Source organism: Salmo salar, chromosome 02 (assembly GCF_965601325.2).
Source record: "Salmo salar chromosome 02, fSalSal1, whole genome shotgun sequence".
Classification (NCBI taxonomy): Eukaryota; Metazoa; Chordata; class Actinopteri; order Salmoniformes; family Salmonidae; genus Salmo; species Salmo salar.
Window position 1 is genome coordinate 15,546,109 of NC_138292.1, and position 18,510 is coordinate 15,564,618.

An 18,510-nucleotide genomic window follows, 5' to 3' on the forward strand; every position below is an offset into this window, starting at 1 on the left:
TGTTCAAACGTTCATAGATGACCAGCAGGGTCAGATAATAATAATCACAGTGGTTGTAGAGGGTGCAACAGGTCAGCACCTCAGGAGTAAATGTCAGTTGGCTTTCCATAGCCGATCTTTCAGAGTTAGAGACAGCAGGTGCTGTATAGAGAGATGGTCGAAAACAGCAGGTCCGGGTCAAGGTAGCACGTCCTGTGAACAGGTCAGTGTTCCATAGCCGCAGGCAGAACAGTTGAAACTGGAGCAACAGCATGACCAGGTGGACTGGGGACAGCAAGGAGTCATCAGACCAGGTAATCCTGAGGCATGGTCCTAAGGCTCAAGTCCTCTGAGAGAAGAGAACGAGAGAGAGAGAGAGAGAAAGCGGGAGAGAGAGAATTAGAGGGAGCATACTTAAATTCACACAGGACGCCGGATAAGACAGGAAAATTTCTCCAGATATAACAGACTGACCCTAGCCCTCCGATAAACTATTGCAACATAATTACTGAAGGCTGAGACAGGAGGGGTCGGGAGACACTGTGCGACGGGGGGGAGGGGCAGAATAATTTCACGCTACACAGCCTCTATTAACCTTGCCATCTCATCACTGACACACACACATACACACACACACAGACACACACACCCCTGCACAGATCAGGTAGAGGACAGACAAGAACAAGGACAAATGTTCACCTCTCTTCCACTAACAGGAAGTTTAGTGTTCACTGCTTCCTCTTACTTTAATAACAATCCCTAATCCAGAGAAGTAGATATCAAACACACTATGAGAAACATGTTTGTAAGATTCTTCCAGTCCTTTGGGTAGTTGGTGATCGTTCTGCCCCTGAACAAGGCAGTTAACCCACCGTTCCTAGGCCATCATTGTAAATAAGAATGTGTTCTTAACTGACTTGCCTAGTTAAATAAAGGTGTAAAAAAAACAACAACAAAAAACGCCAAATCGGTGTCCAAAAATACCGATTTCCGATTGCTATGAAAACTTGAAATCGGCCCTAATTAATCGGCCATTCCGATTAATCGGTCAACCTCTAGTATTTACCCTTTAATTCAAGTGCACACCTAGCAAGAGGCTGTTGTTGAGCAGGGTTTTTGTAGCCACATATGATGGTAGATAAAACAAATACCCACTGGGTTGATGAAAATAACCCTGATATCATTCTGCCAGGTCAGCATAGGCTACTTTGTAGTTAACATTTAATTGAGAAGTTTTTTGGGAGCCGTTCCATCTACCAGAAGAGCTTCATCGCTAACGGCTACACAAAGTGGTAGACTCGTGCACTGCAGAAACAGACAGGGGCATTCTCGTTGCCTCTTGACTTAGAAAGTTGCAGGAAATACGAATCACTGATGCATTCTGTTCCTGTCTTATGATAATTTTGGGGAAGTTAATTCATTTTCAATACATTTAGTTGATTCCCTAATAAGGTCAATACATCTTTGAATATTGTTGAATTCTGTTTTAATGCCTGGATTCCCTGAGGGCCCTAATTATCATATTTGGACCAGAATGAGGCTCTCCACTATCTATTGTTCCTTCAGTGATGATTCATCATCTTCATCGAATGTTTTCATAATTTATCTGCAGATAATTGCCAAAAAGCCTAGGCCTACCAGTAGCCTATACAAATTAGGGAGCCAAATGAACGTCTCTCCGACGCCATTCGGTGGGCTACAGACTGACGAGATGAAAGTCACTCACTTTATCGTCCTGTTTGGCAAGCCCCGACATCCTAGGAAAGGAAACCTAGGAAATCCTTTGGTTGACTTGTCCCGATGCGACACCATGGACATATAACCATGTTGAAGGGCAAAGGGATGTAGGCCATTTGAATTTATTCAGTCAGTTCGACACCTTTTAGAAACTAGTCAACACTTGCTGTTCAGTTGTCAATCAACACACAGTAAATAGCCTAGGCCGCTCCGCGTGGCTGACTATGTGAAACGCAAAAGAAAATGAATGATTTTGTGTCAGTAAACAATAATTAGGCTAAGTCATGGATTTCCACTCATCGTTACCACTTACATTACATGGGATGTGCAAATTCATGAGAATCATGCTCTCTCCCACAGGTGTAAAGAAATTTGACTGCAACCAGAAATCTGTAGGCTATATAATGATGAGATGCTCATGTCTCCTCCCTACCAATGGGAGTCGTTGTCCCAAAGGCGGGAAGGCAGGCGACAAGCTTAGGTCCAAAATAAGATCATAGAAACGCATTGGACAGATTTTGGCGAGTGTGAAACCTCTCGCTTTGCCTCTTCCTCTCTGCTGCATTTCCCTGTCATCACTCGCTTTGTGACTGACAGGCGCCTGTCCTATAAATAGATCACTAGAAGATACATATCGTTCATTCTAGCAGGAGAGGGCTCGATGGACTAGCGAATTGAAACGTAAATGAAAAGTAGCCTAGTTAATATGAAGTGGAAAATGTAGCTGGCTGAAAATGAGTCTGTAACCTGCTGATTAGCCGACAGCTGATGCTAATGGAAAACACTGTGTTTCAGGTGTGACGAAGGTGGACTATGGTGACATCACATCTCGCTCGTCTCTGAGACAGAAGCTGCAGTGTAAACCTTTCAGCTGGTACCTGGAAAACGTCTATCCTGACTCCCAGATACCACGACACTACTACTCACTGGGAGAGGTGCACCCACGCTAAACATACAACACACACACACTAAACACACACACATTGAATCAGTGATAATTGTTGGTTGTGTGTTGTTCTGTCAGATCCGTAACGTGGAGACTAACCAGTGTCTGGACAACATGGCCCGGAAGGAGAACGAGAAAGTTGGCATCTTCAACTGCCATGGCATGGGAGGAAACCAGGTAACTAGAACTGCCATGACATAGGAGGAAACCAGGTAACTACAACTGCCATGGCATGGGAGGAAACCATGTAACTAGAACTGCCATGGCATGGGAGGAAACCAGGTAACTAGGACTGCCATGGCATGGGAAGAAACCAGGTAACTAGACCTGCCATGGCATAGGAGGAAACCAGGTAACTAGAACTGCCATGGCATGGGAGGAAACCAGGTAACTAGAACTGCCATGGCATAGGAGGAAACCAGGTAACTAGGACTGCCATGGCATGGGAGGAAACCAGGTAACTAGGACTGCCATGGCATGGGAGGAAACCATGTAACTAGAACTGCCATGGCATGGGAGGAAACCAGGTAACTAGGACTGCCATGGCATGGGAGGAAACCAGGTAACTAGGACTGCCATGGCATGGGAGGAAACCAGGTCACTAGAACTGCCATGGCATGGGAGGAAACCAGGTAACTAGGACTGCCATGGCATAGGAGGAAACCAGGTAACTAGAACTGCCATGGCATGGGAGGAAACCAGGTAACTAGGACTGCCATGGCATGGGAGGAAACCATGTCACTAGAACTGCCATGGCATGGGAGGAAACCAGGTAACTAGGACTGCCATGACATAGGAGGAAACCAGGTAACTAGGACTGCCATGGCATGGGAGGAAACCAGGTAACTAGGACTGCCATGGCATGGGAAGAAACCAGGTAACTAGGACTGCCATGGCATGGGAAGAAACCAGGTAACTAGAACTGCCATGGCATGGGAAGAAACCAGGTAACTAGGACTGCCATGACATAGGAGGAAATCAGGTAACTAGAACTGCCATGGCATGGGAGGAAACCATGTCACTAGAACTGCCATGGCATGGGAGGAAACCATGTCACTAGAACTGCCATGGCAGGGGAGGAAACCAGGTAACTAGAACTGCCATGTCATAGGAGGAAACCAGGTAACTAGGACTGCCATGGCATGGGAGGAAACCAGGTAACTAGAACTGCCATGGCATGGGAGGAAACCAGGTAACTAGGACTGCCATGGCATGGGAAGAAACCAGGTAACTAGGACTGCCATGACATAGGAGGAAATCAGGTAACTAGAACTGCCATGGCATGGGAGGAAACCATGTCACTAGGACTGCCATGGCATGGGAGGAAACCATGTCACTAGAACTGCCATGGCATGGGAGGAAACCATGTAACTAGAACTGCCATGGCATGGGAGGAAACCAGGTAACTAGAACTGCCATGGCATGGGAGGAAACCATGTAACTAGGACTGCCATGGCATGGGAGGAAACCAGGTAACTAGAACTGCCATGGCATGGGAGGAAACCAGGTAACTAGAACTGCCATGGCATGGGAGGAAACCAGGTAACTAGAACTGCCATGGCATGGGAGGAAACCATGTAACTAGGACTGCCATGGCATGGGAGGAAACCAGGTAACTAGAACTGCCATGGCATGGGAGGAAACCAGGTAACTAGAACTGCCATGGCATGGGAGGAAACCAGGTAACTAGAACTGCCATGGCATGGGAGGAAACCAGGTAACTAGAACTGCCATGGCATGGGAGGAAACCAGGTAACTAGAACTGCCATGGCATGGGAGGAAACCATGTCACTAGAACTGCCATGGCATGGGAGGAAACCATGTAACTAGAACTGCCATGGCATGGGAGGAAACCAGGTAACTAGAACTGCCATGACATAGGAGGAAACCAGGTAACTAGAACTGCCATGACATAGGAGGAAACCAGGTAACTAGAACTCCGTAACTGATCAACTGAGGACAGGACAACAGTAATAAGATTACCTTTGGTGTTTATCATAGTGACAAACATTAACCTGAGCAACTTCTCTGACCTGAGAGGAGAGAGATACAATGTAAATGACATAAGAGAGAGAGAGAGGTCTCTGGTCTTCCCGTCTGACCGTGTGTCGTCCCCTGCAGGTGTTCAGCTACACGGCCAATAAAGAGATCAGGACAGATGACCTGTGTCTAGACGTGTCCAAACTCAACGGTCCTGTCATGATGCTCAAGTGTCATCACCTGAAAGGAAACCAGCTCTGGGAGTATGACCCCATGGTATGTCTGTCTGTCAACAGTAAACAACCTATCCTTGTCTTTTCTTACTACCACTGACCCTGCTGACTGTGCTAGTTGTTGTTTTATCTAGCTATCTTAATAAAGTAACTGTCAAGTGTTTCCAGATTTCTATGAAAGACGTCATATAATTAATTACAATATGAGTAAAACATATAGTTTTCCTTCCAATTTTTTATTTTTGAAGTATGATAAAAAGCAGCTTTTCTGTATTGGAATGGTGTGGCCGTACCCCAACAACTGAATGGTGTGGCCGTACCCCAACACCTGAATGGTGTGGCCGTACCCCAACAACTGAATGGTGTGGCCGTACCCCAACAACTGAATGGTGTGGCCGTACCCCAACAACTGAATGGTGTGGCCGTACCCCAACAACTGAATGGTGTGGCCGTACCCCGACAACTGAATGGTGTGGCCGTACCCCAACAACTGAATGGTGTGGCCGTACCCCAACAACTGAATGGTGTGGCCGTACCCCAACAACTGAATGGTGTGGCCGTATACTAGTCATTAAAATTATTCACGCGAGTAGATCGCTGATTGGCCAGCGCATCCTTAGGAGGATGACATCATCAATGAGGAAATAGCAAGCATTTTTTTAAACTGTCTTTTTGACATACCAGTTTGAGGTTTTTTTTCTTAATTTTATGCTTTGGCCACATACAAATATAGGATGAGTCAACAACATTATTTGGGTATGAGTTAACCTCTCTAGGGTAGGTGGGACGTAATCGTCCCACCTAGTCAACAGCCAGTGGAATCCCGTGGCGCGTTATTCAAATACCTTAGAAATGCTATTACTTCAATTTCTCAAACATATGACTATTTTACACCATTTTAAAGACAAGACTCTCGTTAATCTAACCACACTGTCCGATTTCAAAAAGGCTTTACAACGAAAGCAAAACATTAGATTATGTCAGCAGAGTACCCAGCCAGAAATAATCAGACACCCATTTTTCAAGCTAGCATATAATGTCACATAAACCCAAACCACAGCTAAATGCAGCACTAACCTTTGATGATCTTCATCAGATGACAATCCTAGGACATTATGTTATACAATACATGCATGTTTTGTTCAATCAAGTTCATATTTATATCAAAAACCAGCTTTTTACATTAGCATGTGACGTTCAGAACTAGCATACCCCCCGCAAACTTCCGGTGAATTTACTAAATTACTCACGATAAACGTTCACAAAAAACAACAATTATTTTAAGAATTATAGATACAGAACTCCTTTATGCACTCGCTATGTCCGATTTTAAAATAGCTTTTCGGTGAAAGCACGTTTTGCAATATTCTGAGTAAATAGCCCGGCATCACAGGGCTAGCTATTTAGACACCCACCAAGTTTAGCCCTCACCAAAGTCAGATTTACTATAAGAAAAATGTTATTACCTTTGCTGTTCTTTGTCAGAATGCACTCCCAGGACTTCTACTTCAATAACAAATGTTGGTTTGGTTCAAAATAATCCATAGTTATGTTCAAATATCCTCTGTTTTGTTCGTGCGTTCAAGACACTATCCGATGGGTAAAGAAGGGTGACGCGCCCGACGCGTTTCGTGACAAAAAATGTCTAAATATTCCATTACCGTACTTCAAAGCATGTCAACCGCTGTTTAAAATCAATTTTTATGCCATTTTTCTCGTAAAAAAGCGATAATATTCCGACCGGGAAACCGTGTTTTAGTTCAAAGACAGAGAAAATAAAAACATGGGGTCGCCTCGTGCACGCGCCTCAGTCTCATTGTCCTCTGATAGACCACTTACCAAAGGCACTAATGTTTTTCAGCCAGGGGCTGCAAAGACATCATTCAGCTTTTTCCCGGGTTCTGAGAGCCTATGGGAGCCGTAGGAAGTGTCACGTTACAGCAGAGATCCTAAGTTTTCAATAAAGAGAGTCAAGAAGCCCAAGGAATGGTCAGAGAGGGCACTTCCTGTACATAATCTTCTCAGGTTTTTGCCTGCCATATGAGTTCTGTTATACTCACAGACACCATTCAAACAGTTTTAGAAACTTTAGGGTGTTTTCTATCCAAAGCCAATAATTATATGCATATTCTAGTTTCTGGGCAGTAGTAATAACCAGATTAAATCGGGTACGTTTTTTATCTGGCCGTGTAAATACTGCCCCCAATCCCTAACAGGTTAACAGAATATTCACTTTTAAAAGTGACATTTTCACAGTTACTTTAAGATGAATGCACTTTTAAACTGTGAGTTGCTCTAGGTAAGAGCCTCGCTAAATGACTCAAATATATATTTAAAAAAATGTTTCTCTGTCTGTTGTGTCTGTAGAAGTTGACCCAGGTCTGTTTCTCTGTTGTGTCTGTAGAAGTTGACCCAGGTCTGTTTCTCTGTTGTGTCTGTAGAAGTTGACCCAGGTCTGTTTCTCTGTCTGTTGTGTCTGTAGAAGTTGACCCAGGTCTGTTTCTCTGTCTGTTGTGTCTGTAGAAGTTGACCCAGGTCTGTTTCTCTGTCTGTTGTGTCTGTAGAAGTTGACCCAGGTCTGTTTCTCTGTTGTGTCTGTAGAAGTTGACCCAGGTCTGTTTCTCTGTCTGTTGTGTCTGTAGAAGTTGACCCAGGTCTGTTTCTCTGTCTGTTGTGTCTGTAGAAGTTGACCCAGGTCTGTTTCTCTATCTGTTGTGTCTGTAGAAGTTGACCCAGGTCTGTTTCTCTGTTGTGTCTGTAGAAGTTGACCCAGGTCTGTTTCTCTGTTGTGTCTGTAGAAGTTGACCCAGGTCTGTTTCTCTGTCTGTTGTCTGTACAGAAGTTGACCCAGGTCTGTTTCTCTGTCTGTTGTGTCTGTAGAAGTTGACCCAGGTCTGTTTCTCTGTCTGTTGTGTCTGTAGAAGTTGACCCAGGTCTGTTTCTCTGTCTGTTGTGTCTGTAGAAGTTGACCCAGGTCTGTTTCTCTGTCTGTTGTGTCTGTAGAAGTTGACCCAGGTCTGTTTCTCTGTTGTGTCTGTAGAAGTTGACCCAGGTCTGTTTCTCTGTCTGTTGTGTCTGTAGAAGTTGACCCAGGTCTGTTTCTCTATCTGTTGTGTCTGTAGAAGTTGACCCAGGTCTGTTTCTCTGTTGTGTCTGTAGAAGTTGACCCAGGTCTGTTTCTCTGTCTGTTGTGTCTGTAGAAGTTGACCCAGGTCTGTTTCTCTGTCTGTTGTGTCTGTAGAAGTTGACCCAGGTCTGTTTCTCTGTCTGTTGTGTCTGTAGAAGTTGACCCAGGTCTGTTTCTCTATCCGTTGTGTCTGTAGAAGTTGACCCAGGTCTGTTTCTCTGTTGTGTCTGTAGAAGTTGACCCAGGTCTGTTTCTCTGTTGTGTCTGTACAAGTTGACCCAGGTCTGTTTCTCTGTTGTGTCTGTAGAAGTTGACCCAGGTCTGTGTCTCTGTTGTGTCTGTAGAAGTTGACCCAGGTCTGTTTCTCTGTTGTGTTTGTAGAAGTTGACCCAGGTCTGTTTCTCTTTTGTGTCTGTAGAAGTTGACCCAGGTCTGTTTCTCTGTTGTGTCTGTAGAAGTTGACCCAGGTCTGTTTCTCTGTCTGTTGTCTCTATAGAAGTTGACCCAGGTCTTTTTCTCTGTCTGTTGTGTCTGTAGAAGTTGACCCAGGTCTGTTTCTCTGTTGTGTCTGTAGAAGTTGACCCAGGTCTGTTTCTCTGTTGTCTGTAGAAGTTGACCCAGGTCTGTTTCTCTGTTGTGTCTGTAGAAGTTGACCCAGGTCTGTTTCTCTGTTGTGTCTGTAGAAGTTGACCCAGCTCTGTTTCTCTGTTGTGTTTGTAGAAGTTGACCCAGGTCTGTTTCTCTTTTGTGTCTGTAGAAGTTGACCCAGGTCTGTTTCTCTGTTGTGTCTGTAGAAGTTGACCCAGGTCTTTTTCTCTGTCTGTTGTGTCTGTAGAAGTTGACCCAGGTCTGTTTCTCTGTTGTGTCTGTAGAAGTTGACCCAGGTCTGTTTCTCTGTTGTGTCTGTAGAAGTTGACCCAGGTCTGTTTCTCTGTCTGTTGTGTCTGTAGATGTTGACCCAGGTCTGTTTCTCTGTCTGTTGTCTCTATAGAAGTTGACCCAGGTCTTTTTCTCTGTCTGTTGTGTCTGTAGAAGTTGACCCAGGTCTGTTTCTCTGTTGTGTCTGTAGAAGTTGACCCAGGTCTGTTTCTCTGTCTGTTGTGTCTGTAGAAGTTGACCCAGGTCTGTTTCTCTGTCTGTTGTGTCTGTAGAAGTTGACCCAGGTCTGTTTCTCTGTCTGTTGTGTCTGTAGAAGTTGACCCAGGTCTGTTTCTCTGTTGTGTCTGTGGAAGTTGACCCAGGTCTGTTTCTCTGTTGTCCGTAGAAGTTGACCCAGGTCTGTTTCTCTGCTGTGTCTGTAGAAGTTGACCCAGGTCTGTTTCTCTGTTGTGTCTGTAGAAGTTGACCCAGGTCTGTTTCTCTGTCTGTTGTGTCTGTAGAAGTTGACCCAGGTCTGTTTCTCTGTCTGTTGTCTCTATAGAAGTTGACCCAGGTCTTTTTCTCTGTCTGTTGTGTCTGTAGAAGTTGACCCAGGTCTGTTTCTCTGTTGTGTCTGTAGAAGTTGACCCAGGTCTGTTTCTCTGTTGTGTCTGTAGAAGTTGACCCAGGTCTGTTTCTCTGTTGTGTCTGTAGAAGTTGACCCAGGTCTGTTTCTCTGTCTGTTGTGTCTGTAGAAGTTGACCAAGGTCTGTTTCTCTGTTGTGTCTGTAGAAGTTGACCCAGGTCTGTTTCTCTGTCTGTTGTGTCTGTAGAAGTTGACCCAGGTCTGTTTCTCTGTCTGTTGTGTCTGTAGAAGTTGACCCAGGTCTGTTTCTCTGTTGTGTCTGTAGAAGTTGACCCAGGTCTGTTTCTCTGTCTGTTGTCTGTACAGAAGTTGACCCAGGTCTGTTTCTCTGTTGTCTCTATAGAAGTTGACCCAGGTCTGTTTCTCTGTCTGTTGTGTCTGTAGAAGTTGACCCAGGTCTGTTTCTCTGTCTGTTGTGTCTGTAGAAGTTGACCCAGGTCTGTTTCTCTGTCTGTTGTGTCTGTAGAAGTTGACCCAGGTCTGTTTCTCTGTCTGTTGTGTCTGTAGAAGTTGACCCAGGTCTGTTTCTCTGTTGTGTCTGTAGAAGTTGACCCAGGTCTGTTTCTCTGTCTGTTGTGTCTGTAGAAGTTGACCCAGGTCTGTTTCTCTGTTGTGTCTGTAGAAGTTGACCCAGGTCTGTTTCTCTGTCTGTTGTGTCTGTAGAAGTTGACCCAGGTCTGTTTCTCTGTTGTGTCTGTAGAAGTTGACCCAGGTCTGTTTCTCTGTCTGTTGTGTCTGTAGAAGTTGACCCAGGTCTGTTTCTCTATCTGTGTGTCTGTAGAAGTTGACCCAGGTCTGTTTCTCTGTTGTGTCTGTAGAAGTTGACCCAGGTCTGTTTCTCTGTTGTGTCTGTACAAGTTGACCCAGGTCTGTTTCTCTGTTGTGTCTGTAGAAGTTGACCCAGGTCTGTGTCTCTGTTGTGTCTGTAGAAGTTGACCCAGGTCTGTTTCTCTGTTGTGTTTGTAGAAGTTGACCCAGGTCTGTTTCTCTTTTGTGTCTGTAGAAGTTGACCCAGGTCTGTTTCTCTGTTGTGTCTGTAGAAGTTGACCCAGGTCTGTTTCTCTGTCTGTTGTCTCTATAGAAGTTGACCCAGGTCTTTTTCTCTGTCTGTTGTGTCTGTAGAAGTTGACCCAGGTCTGTTTCTCTGTTGTTTCTGTAGAAGTTGACCCAGGTCTGTTTCTCTGTTGTGTCTGTAGAAGTTGACCCAGGTCTGTTTCTCTGTTGTGTTTGTAGAAGTTGACCCAGGTCTGTTTCTCTTTTGTGTCTGTAGAAGTTGACCCAGGTCTTTTTCTCTGTCTGTTGTGTCTGTAGAAGTTGACCCAGGTCTTTTTCTCTGTCTGTTGTGTCTGTAGAAGTTGACCCAGGTCTGTTTCTCTGTTGTGTCTGTAGAAGTTGACCCAGGTCTGTTTCTCTGTTGTGTCTGTAGAAGTTGACCCAGGTCTGTTTCTCTGTCTGTTGTGTCTGTAGATGTTGACCCAGGTCTGTTTCTCTGTCTGTTGTGTCTGTAGAAGTTGACCCAGGTCTGTTTCTCTGTTGTGTCTGTAGAAGTTGACCCAGGTCTGTTTCTCTGTTGTGTCTGTAGAAGTTGACCCAGGTCTGTTTCTCTGTTGTGTCTGTAGAAGTTGACCCAGGTCTGTTTCTCTGTTGTGTCTGTAGAAGTTGACCCAGGTCTGTTTCTCTGTTGTGTTTGTAGAAGTTGACCCAGGTCTGTTTCTCTTTTGTGTCTGTAGAAGTTGACCCAGGTCTGTTTCTCTGTTGTGTCTGTAGAAGTTGACCCAGGTCTTTTTCTCTGTCTGTTGTGTCTGTAGAAGTTGACCCAGGTCTGTTTCTCTGTTGTGTCTGTAGAAGTTGACCCAGGTCTGTTTCTCTGTTGTGTCTGTAGAAGTTGACCCAGGTCTGTTTCTCTGTCTGTTGTGTCTGTAGAAGTTGACCCAGGTCTGTTTCTCTGTCTGTTGTCTCTATAGAAGTTGACCCAGGTCTTTTTCTCTGTCTGTTGTGTCTGTAGAAGTTGACCCAGGTCTGTTTCTCTGTTGTGTCTGTAGAAGTTGACCCAGGTCTGTTTCTCTGTTGTGTCTGTAGAAGTTGACCCAGGTCTGTTTCTCTGTCTGTTGTGTCTGTAGAAGTTGACCCAGGTCTGTTTCTCTGTCTGTTGTGTCTGTAGAAGTTGACCCAGGTCTGTTTCTCTGTCTGTTGTGTCTGTAGAAGTTGACCCAGGTCTGTTTCTCTGTTGTGTCTGTGGAAGTTGACCCAGGTCTGTTTCTCTGTTGTCCGTAGAAGTTGACCCAGGTCTGTTTCTCTGCTGTGTCTGTAGAAGTTGACCCAGGTCTGTTTCTCTGTTGTGTCTGTAGAAGTTGACCCAGGTCTGTTTCTCTGTCTGTTGTGTCTGTAGAAGTTGACCCAGGTCTGTTTCTCTGTCTGTTGTCTCTATAGAAGTTGACCCAGGTCTTTTTCTCTGTCTGTTGTGTCTGTAGAAGTTGACCCAGGTCTGTTTCTCTGTTGTGTCTGTAGAAGTTGACCCAGGTCTGTTTCTCTGTTGTGTCTGTAGAAGTTGACCCAGGTCTGTTTCTCTGTTGTGTCTGTAGAAGTTGACCCAGGTCTGTTTCTCTGTCTGTTGTGTCTGTAGAAGTTGACCAAGGTCTGTTTCTCTGTTGTGTCTGTAGAAGTTGACCCAGGTCTGTTTCTCTGTCTGTTGTGTCTGTAGAAGTTGACCCAGGTCTGTTTCTCTGTCTTTTGTGTCTGTAGAAGTTGACCCAGGTCTGTTTCTCTGTTGTGTCTGTAGAAGTTGACCCAGGTCTGTTTCTCTGTCTGTTGTCTGTACAGAAGTTGACCCAGGTCTGTTTCTCTGTTGTCTCTATAGAAGTTGACCCAGGTCTGTTTCTCTGTTGTGTCTGTAGAAGTTGACCCAGGTCTGTTTCTCTGTCTGTTGTGTCTGTAGAAGTTGACCCAGGTCTGTTTCTCTGTCTGTTGTGTCTGTAGAAGTTGACCCAGGTCTGTTTCTCTGTCTGTTGTGTCTGTAGAAGTTGACCCAGGATCTGTTTCTCGTCTGTTGTGTCTGTAGAAGTTGACCCAGGTCTGTTTCTCTATCTGTTGTGTCTGTAGAAGTTGACCCAGGTCTGTTTCTCTGTCTGTTGTCTGTACAGAAGTTGACCCAGGTCTGTTTCTCTGTTGTCTCTATAGAAGTTGACCCAGGTCTGTTTCTCTGTTGTGTCTGTAGAAGTTGACCCAGGTCTGTTTCTCTGTCTGTTGTGTCTGTAGAAGTTGACCCAGGTCTGTTTCTCTGTCTGTTGTGTCTGTAGAAGTTGACCCAGATCTGTTTCTCTGTTGTGTCTGTAGAAGTTGACCCAGGTCTGTTTCTCTGTCTGTTGTGTCTGTAGAAGTTGACCCAGGTCTGTTTCTCTATCTGTTGTGTCTGTAGAAGTTGACCCAGGTCTGTTTCTCTATCTGTTGTGTCTGTAGAAGTAGACCCAGGTCTGTTTCTCTGTTGTGTCTGTAGAAGTTGACCCAGGTCTGTTTCTCTGTTGTGTCTGTAGAAGTTGACCCAGGTCTGTTTCCCTGTTGTGTCTGTAGAAGTTGACCCAGGTCTGTTTCTCTGTTGTGTCTGTAGAAGTTGACCCAGGTCTGTTTCTCTGTCTGTTGTGTCTGTAGAAGTTGACCCAGGTCTGTTTCTCTGTTGTTTCTGTAGAAGTTGACCCAGGTCTGTTTCTCTGTTGTGTCTGTAGAAGTTGACCCAGGTCTGTTTCTCTATTGTGTCTGTAGAAGTTGACCCAGGTCTGTTTCTCTGTTGTGTCTGTAGAAGTTGACCCAGGTCTGTTTCTCTGTCTGTTGTGTCTGTAGAAGTTGACCCAGGTCTGTTTCTCTGTTGTTTCTGTAGAAGTTGACCCAGGTCTGTTTCTCTGTTGTGTCTGTAGAAGTTGACCCAGGTCTGTTTCTCTATCTGTTGTCTCTATAGAAGTTGACCCAGGTCTGTTTCTCTATCTGTTGTGTCTGTAGAAGTTGACCCAGGTCTGTTTCTCTGTTGTGTCTGTAGAAGTTGACCCAGGTCTGTTTCTCTGTCTGTTGTCTCTACAGAAGTTGACCCAGGTCTGTTTCTCTGTTGTCTCTATAGAAGTTGACCCAGGTCTGTTTCTCTGTCTGTTGTCTCTGTAGAAGTTGACCCAGGTCTGTTTCTCTGTCTGTTGTCTCTACAGAAGTTGACCCAGGTCTGTTTCTCTGTCTGTTGTGTCTGTAGAAGTTGACCCAGGTCTGTTTCTCTGTCTGTTGTCTCTACAGAAGTTGACCCAGGTCTGTTTCTCTGTCTGTTGTGTCTGTAGAAGTTGACCCAGGTCTGTTTCTCTGTCTGTTGTCTCTACAGAAGTTGACCCAGGTCTGTTTCTCTGTCTGTTGTGTCTGTAGAAGTTGACCCAGGTCTGTTTCTCTGTCTGTTGTCTCTACAGAAGTTGACCCAGGTCTGTTTCTCTGTCTGTTGTGTCTGTAGAAGTTGACCCAGGTCTGTTTCTCTGTCTGTTGTCTCTACAGAAGTTGACCCTGATCCACGTCAATAGTAACCAGTGTCTGGACAAGGCCAGTGAGGAGGACAGCCAGGTGCCCAGTGTCAGAGACTGCACACACACTCGCTCTCAACAGTGGCTGCTGCGCAACGTCACGCTGCCTGAGATCTTCTGACTGCTGCACGCACACGCACACACACACACACACACACACACACACACACACACACACTGACGGAGAGAGAGAGAGTGAGAGGAGGGAAGAGGAGGAGAACAGAAGGGACAGTCCACGCTGAATGGGATGAAGCAGGGCTCTTCTATGGCGGCTGGGAGAGAGGGAACATGTTTGGACTCAATGGAGGAGAGACTCATACTTTTATCAAGAGAGACTGGTGATGTTTTAAAGAGAGAGAGAGAGACCTGCTCCAGGAGAGCCATGATGTTAAAGAGAGAGAGAGAGAGACCTGCTCCTGGAGAAACATGTTGTTAAAGAGAGAGAGAGAGACTCACAGAGAGAAACAAGGTTCTGTGTTGCTCACACCTTCCATGGACAAGGCAGTCTCCCCAACACTCCAAACTCATCACTTATGTTTACCGTGTGTGTGTGTGTGTGTGTGTGTGTGTGTGTGTGTGTGTGTGTGTGTGTGTGTGTGTGTGTGTGTGTGTGTGTGTGTGTGTGTGTGTGTGTGTGTGTGTGTGTGTTCTCAAGTAAAGGTGGCTCATTAGTGATTTTTTTTCATTGAGTTTGGAAATGAACTCTGGTGAACTCATATGAAGGAAGGGGGTGTGCGTTTGAGCGAGCCATCATGTGTACATGTGTTGGGATATGCCCTCCTGTTGCAGTATTGTATGACTGTGCATGTATGAGGACAGCCCCATACAGCTGCACCTAGCAGTATCTGTCTCCCTCTAGTGTTCCTCCCCTGAGTTGCAGCCTGAAGAGACAGACTCAGAGAGAGGAGATGGAAACAGAGAGAGAGGGGGGACTCAGAACTCTCCAGCGAAGCACCAAGGAACAATGCGCTGAACCACAAACTGAACTGAATCCCTAATTGACGGACTTGCACTCCTACAGACAGATATAGAGACAGAAATAATATGTTTGTGATATACTGAGATTTCTATGTAGACTTTTTTACATGTGTTTGTTTATTACTGTGAGAGTTCTACAGAGCAGCGACTGTAGTTTATCTGTCTGTTTATGTCTTTAAGGTAAAGTGTTTAACATAGAGCTAATACGGCTGCTGGTTGACGTTTCCCTTAACCTCCTCAAATCCTAACGTTAACCATTATGGGTAGGAAACAAGAACTGGTCATAGATCAGTGTCCGGAGGCAACACACACAGCCCTGGGCCTCTGCATATCTGATCATATCACACACACACACACATAAATAATCCCACATACAAACACAGTATACACACGTACACACATACACAAACAGAAATAAACACACAAGCTGAACTGGACTGTCACTTTAATCTTCTCTATCATATTTACTTCCTGAAGACGTCCTGATAAAACACTCCAATGGCTCCATCCTCCAGGGGGGGGGGGGGGGGGGGGGGGGTGTGTGTGTGTGTGTGTGTGTGTGTGTGTGTGTGTGTGTGTGTGTGTGTGTGTGTGTGTGTGTGTGTGTGTGTGTGTGTGTGTGTGTGTGTGTGTGTGTGTGTGTGTGTGTAGTACTAACCCCAGCCCGTCAACTCCACTCTTATCAGCACATCAGTTTAATGCGATTTCTATATCACGGAACAGCACAGTGGAGCTGCATAAACTGACCAGAGGTCAGTTAAGGGCAGTATCTCAGTTTCATACATTGACTTCTATGCTTTGTATCGTTAGAATAAAATGGAGGCGGTTCAGGAATGCAGTAAATGTTTGATCATGAATGTGGGAGAGGGATGTAAGGTGTCCTACAGTATCTCACTCCATAACCACTTATATCTTTCTGGTCAACACAGACCTCTCTGCTCATATCACTCCTTTACTTAACATTTCAACACAGACCTCTCTACTCATATCACTCCTTTACTTAACATTTCAACACAGACCTCTCTGCTCATATCACTCCTTTACTTAACATTTCAACACAGACCTCTCTACTCATATCACTCCTTTACTTAACATTTCAACACAGACCTTTCTGTTCATATCACTCCTTTACTTAACATTTCAACACAGACCTCTCTACTCATATCACTCCTTTACTTAACATTTCAACACAGACCTCTCTACTCATATCACTCCTTTACTTAACATTTCAACACAGACCTCTCTACTCATATCACTCCTTTACTTAACATTTCAACACAGACCTCTGCTCATATCACTCCTTTACTTAACATTTCAACACAGACCTTTCTGCTCATATCACTCCTTTACTTAACATTTCAACACAGACCTCTCTGTTCATATCACTCCTTTACTTAACATTTCAACACAGACCTCTCTACTCATATCACTCCTTTACTTAACATTTCAACACAGACCTCTCTACTCATATCACTCCTTTACTTAACATTTCAACACAGACCTCTCTACTCATATCACTCCTTTACTTAACATTTCAACACAGACCTCTCTACTCATATCACTCCTTTACTTAACATTTCAACACAGACCTCTCTACTCATATCACTCCTTTACTTAACATTTCAACATAGACCTCTGCTCATATCACTCCTTTACTTAACATTTCAACACAGACCTCTCTACTCATATCACTCCTTTACTTAACATTTCAACACAGACCTCTGCTCATATCACTCCTTTACTTAACATTTCAACATAGACCTCTCTGCTCATATCACTCCTTTACTTAACATTTCAACACAGACCTCTCTACTCATATCACTCCTTTACTTAACATTTCAACACAGACCTCTCTGCTCATATCACTCCTTTACTTAACATTTCAACATAGACCTCTCTGCTCATATCACTCCTTTACTTAACATTTGACTTATCATTTTGGTTTACCTCTTCTTTTTAGTTGTTTTGTATCACCTGCTTTTATCAGTTTGCCAGTCTGAGAGATGACGTCTATCATTAACTATTTCAACCTCCTCTGTTGGGGGAGGGGTTTACACACCGTTCTGACATTTCATTGGCTCATCTTTGCTGTGGAAATGGGTGGGGGGGCTTTACTTGACGGATTCATGTTTGATTGAATGACTGCGATAAAGATGTGTGATTTCTGATTGGTGGGTTTTGACTGTGAGACAGGCGAGGACTGTTTGTATCTAAAGAATCGACTCTTGTCGGGGAGGGGCGGGGTTTGATTGACAGCTGTATGAGTTATATCCAGGCTTCCAGACTGAGCTGTTTCAAACGTTGTAGAAATAAAAGTCAGAACGTTTACAGAACACCACAACAACAACATGGACTCCTGTCTCTCTCTTTACTCACATATTCATGAGACAACAGATTATCTTGAACTCCGCCAGTGATCAGTGATCAGTCCATCAGTGATCAGTCCATCAGTGATCAGTCCACCAGTGATCAGTCCACCAGTGATCAGTCCATCAGTGTACAGTCCACCAGTGATCAGTCCACCAGTGATCAGTCCACCAGTGATCAGTCCATCAGTGTACAGTCCACCAGCGATCAGTCCACCAGCGATCAGTCCACCAGTGATCAGTCCATCAGTGATCAGTCCACCAGTGATCAGTCCATCAGTGTACAGTCCACCAGTGTTTTTTCCGGTTTCCTGTTTCCGGTCACAACTTGCAGACTTGTTTATGCTGCTGTGCGTTTTGTTGCCGATCTTACTTTGCTACCTGACGGTTTTTTACTTTTTCATTACCGTATATTTTTACTTTTTCCCTCACTCAACTTTTTTCATTCAACTTTTTCACCCCGGAGGTTTTATCTGGACATGGTTCATCAGGACTTCAAACAGCCGAAGCTAAGTAACATTAACATGATGCCTTCTAATTGCAGTCGTTGTACTTATAATATACAGGAGAACGATCGCCTTACGGCAAGGATAGCTGTGCTGCAAGCCCAGCTTCAGACGCGATCGTTAGGCAAGGGTAATTTCAGTGTAGGAAAGGATGAAACAGCGTCTGTGGCACCAGTAAGTACAGATAGTAACGTTAGTATAAATCCCCTCGCACGGTCCCCGCAGCCGGACAACTTTCTCATGGCTTCTGGAGGGAAACGCTGTAGGAATGCTCAACCGGTGTCGCTTATTCAGCCGACAGAAACTTTCAACCGGTTCTCCCCATTAAGCGAGTCGGAGTCGGAGGCAGAGAATTCTCTGGTCTCTACTCCTCCCGTTGTGGGGTCTGAGACGCCGACAGCTCCCACCATTAGCTCTGACAAATTGAAAACCCTAGTCATTGGCGACTCCATTACCCGCAGTATTAGACTTAAAACTAATCATCCAGCCATCATACACTGTTTACTAGGGGGCAGGGCTACCGACGTTAAGGCTCTAAAGACGGTGCTGGCTAAAGCTAAAACTGGCGAGTGTATAGAGATATTGTTATCCACGTCGGCACCAACGATGTTAG

At 44.8% G+C, this 18,510-nt stretch overlaps 1 protein-coding gene and 2 long non-coding RNA genes across 5 annotated transcripts in view; 1 reads left to right on the top strand and 2 right to left on the bottom strand.

Moving 5' to 3' along the window:
• Positions 1 to 15,457, top strand: part of LOC106594804 (polypeptide N-acetylgalactosaminyltransferase 1) — a 124,128-nt gene extending 108,671 nt beyond the window's left edge. For all 3 annotated transcript variants that reach the window (XM_082960198.1, XM_082960197.1, XM_082960201.1), the window contains 4 exons: positions 2,512 to 2,651; positions 2,741 to 2,839; positions 4,784 to 4,918; positions 14,022 to 15,457. In XM_082960198.1, the coding sequence (XP_082816324.1) occupies positions 2,512 to 2,651; positions 2,741 to 2,839; positions 4,784 to 4,918; positions 14,022 to 14,168 (521 nt within the window). In that variant the 3' untranslated portion in view covers positions 14,169 to 15,457. The remainder of the gene's footprint in view (positions 1 to 2,511; positions 2,652 to 2,740; positions 2,840 to 4,783; positions 4,919 to 14,021) is intronic.
• Positions 15,458 to 16,002: 545 nt separating this feature from the next.
• LOC145860049 (uncharacterized) lies at positions 16,003 to 16,452 on the bottom strand. Its single transcript, XR_014380110.1, has 3 exons — positions 16,351 to 16,452; positions 16,177 to 16,308; positions 16,003 to 16,132 (listed from the first exon to the last, which is right to left on the bottom strand). It is a non-coding gene; the product is annotated as an uncharacterized LOC145860049 (long non-coding RNA).
• A 10-nt stretch (positions 16,453 to 16,462) lies between these two features.
• On the bottom strand, positions 16,463 to 16,916 carry LOC145860048 (uncharacterized). The gene is made up of 3 exons (XR_014380109.1): positions 16,831 to 16,916; positions 16,659 to 16,744; positions 16,463 to 16,616 (listed from the first exon to the last, which is right to left on the bottom strand). It is a non-coding gene; the product is annotated as an uncharacterized LOC145860048 (long non-coding RNA).
• Between the last annotated feature and the right edge of the window lie 1,594 nt (positions 16,917 to 18,510).